General features: G+C 56.6%; 1 protein-coding gene across 1 annotated transcript; it reads right to left on the minus strand.

Annotated features, from left to right (window-relative positions):
- Window positions 1-1,411: 1,411 nt before the first annotated feature.
- Window positions 1,412-1,735, minus strand: LOC139439629 (endogenous retrovirus group K member 10 Pro protein-like). The gene has a single exon (XM_071217168.1). The coding sequence runs from the start codon at window positions 1,733-1,735 to the stop codon at window positions 1,412-1,414; it is 324 nt and encodes a 107-aa protein (XP_071073269.1).
- Window positions 1,736-2,456: the final 721 nt, after the last annotated feature.

The following is a 2,456-nucleotide window of genomic DNA, read 5'->3' on the forward strand; positions in this document are numbered from 1 at the left end:
TTGGTAAACAACCATGGCGAATTTGGTGGTGGAAGCGTCTGTGAACACAGTGGTGACAAACGGGATAGGACTGGAAGTAGGGAAGGGGTGGAAGGGGCTCTGAAATGGGAGCTTGGTGATTCCTTGAAGTAACTTATGGCTGGGGTAGTGATTGTCAAAGTTACCCGAGAACCCTTCTAGTAGGACCTGCATGTCTTCATTGTCTTATATGAGGAGGTCGGTTTGCTTGGCGTCTAGCGGCCAGATGATGGTGGCAGGTTTGACCTCAAAGGTATGGATAGCTAGGGTGATTAAGTCCGAGGCTAAGCTGATCCATAACCTGACAGCAGGGCAGATCTTACGCAGCCTGCTCTTGGCTGGATGGAGCCAGAGCAGTGGGCCAGTCTGCCAGAGGACTCCAGTGGGTGTGCCTCGAGTGGGCAGGATCAAAGCCAGCAAAGGCAGGCTGGGGTCGAACCTGTGCAGGCAGCACTTGTCTAATGCCTTGTTAATGGCCTGAATTGCGGCCCTGGCCTCTGGGGTGAGCCTGATATGCCGTGTTAGGGCGGAGGCTGGGCCCGAGTCTGATTGCAAAAGGGCAAAGAGTGGCTGGAGCTGGGCCATGGTGATAGGCAGAGCGGAGCGAACCCAATTAATATTAACACAGAGTTGTTGCAGTTCAGTGAGGGAGAGGCGCTCTGGGACAGCGAGCTGCGGAACTGCTGGTGTGACGTACCTGTCAATTTGGAAGCCCAGAAATGTGAATGGCGGTTCAACCCGGACCTTTTCGGGCTGGATGGTAAGACCTATGTCAGCAAGGTTAGTTCGCAGCATGCCGAGAACTATTTGGAGCTTCTCTGCCTCCTCGCATGCTACGAGGATATCATCCATATAGTGAATAATGCACGCCCAAGGCCGTAGTGGCGCGACAGCGCAATCAACATAGCACTGACAAATGGCAGGGCTGTTGCTCATGCCTTGAGGGAGTACCCTCCACTGGTATCTATCAGAGGCACCTGAGTGGTTAGGGAGGGGTACCGTGAAGGCGAAGCACTGGCAGTCCTGCGGATGGAGTGGGAGAAAAAGCAGTCCTTAATGTCAATGGTGGCCACGTGGAAATGGCACGGAACGGCTACGGGGTGTGGGAGGCCAGGTTGGGGCGACCCCATAGGCAAGATATGCTTGTTAATTTCGCGGAGGTCGTGGAGGAGCCGGTACTTGCCAGTGGATTTTTTCTGAATAACAAAAACTGGCGAGTTGTACGGACTTGTGGAAGGTTCAATGTGACCAGCCTTGAGTTGCTCACTTACGAGCGCTCTGAGGGCGGCAAGTTTATGGGAAGGTAAAGGCCACTGCTCCACCCAGATAGGCTCCTCAGTATCCCATTGCAGAGGAGTGGGTGCAGGAGGTGTTAAACGAGCAGTGGCGCAAGTTATTGGGGGGGCTGCGTGGTGATGACAGCTCCGCAGGCCTCTAGGACATCTCGGCCCCATAGTATTTGGTCAATGGTGGTCAGGAATAGCGGTTTAAAGGTACTGCGGCGTCCCTCGGAATCTTCCCATTCTATAGGGAGAGAGGCTCGGAGAGAGGGGGATGTGCCAGTGGCCCCGACCACCGAAGGCCCGTCTTGGACTGCCCATTGGGTGGCATAGTGGGCAGGGAAACAGGATACCTCAGCCCCGGAATCGAGCGTGCCTTGGTACCAGCGGTTGTTAATTTTAAAGCTTCGGAGGGGCTTCTCGAGGGAGACGGGCATGGTCCACATTATGGTTTGGAGCTGGGCATCAGCTGGGGGCGTGCCTCTTGGGCGCGGGGCTGAGGCCTGCCCCTGGTGGAGTTTAAAGGCTGCGGCATGCTGTCAGAGCGGCAGTCTCGGGCCCAATGATAACCCTTGCCACAACGGGGGCAGGGTGTGGGAGGCCCCTGGCAGGGTGGCCGCTGAGGTGGAAATGGCAGGGGGGGAGTGGCCGCGGGAGCAGGCAGCCTGGGCGCCTCAGGACACTCTCTGGCAAAGTGCCCAGTATTACCGCATTTAAAGCAGCCTGCATTCAGCGCCATGGCGGCCGAAAAGGCCTGTGTGAGCGCGGCAGTATGCATATCTAGGCCACTGCAGGCTAGAACCCAGTCATGAATTGCCTTCTCTCTGACGGGAACAATGGCCTGCTTACAGATGGGGTTGGCGCCTTGCAAGATGAGCTCTCGGGCAAGGGCTGTCTGGGCTTGAGGGTCTGCAACTTTGCGCTCACAGGCTTAGAGGACGCGGGAGACGAAGGCGGAGAAGTCCTCGTCCTTGCCTTGTGTGAGCTTGGTGAAATTGTCAGCTTTAATAGAGGAACATGAGCAAAATGCTCGGAGGGCAATATCGCGCAGCTGAAGCCAGAAGCCGGCCGGGGCGCGCTGGTAGACTACATGGTTGCCGAATTGGCCAGAGCCGGTGAAGGCGTCTGCCGGGATCTGTACGCCGGTTGCGGTGTTGG

The sequence above is a fragment of the Dasypus novemcinctus genome, chromosome 9 (assembly GCF_030445035.2).
Source record: "Dasypus novemcinctus isolate mDasNov1 chromosome 9, mDasNov1.1.hap2, whole genome shotgun sequence".
In the NCBI taxonomy this organism is placed as follows: Eukaryota; Metazoa; Chordata; class Mammalia; order Cingulata; family Dasypodidae; genus Dasypus; species Dasypus novemcinctus.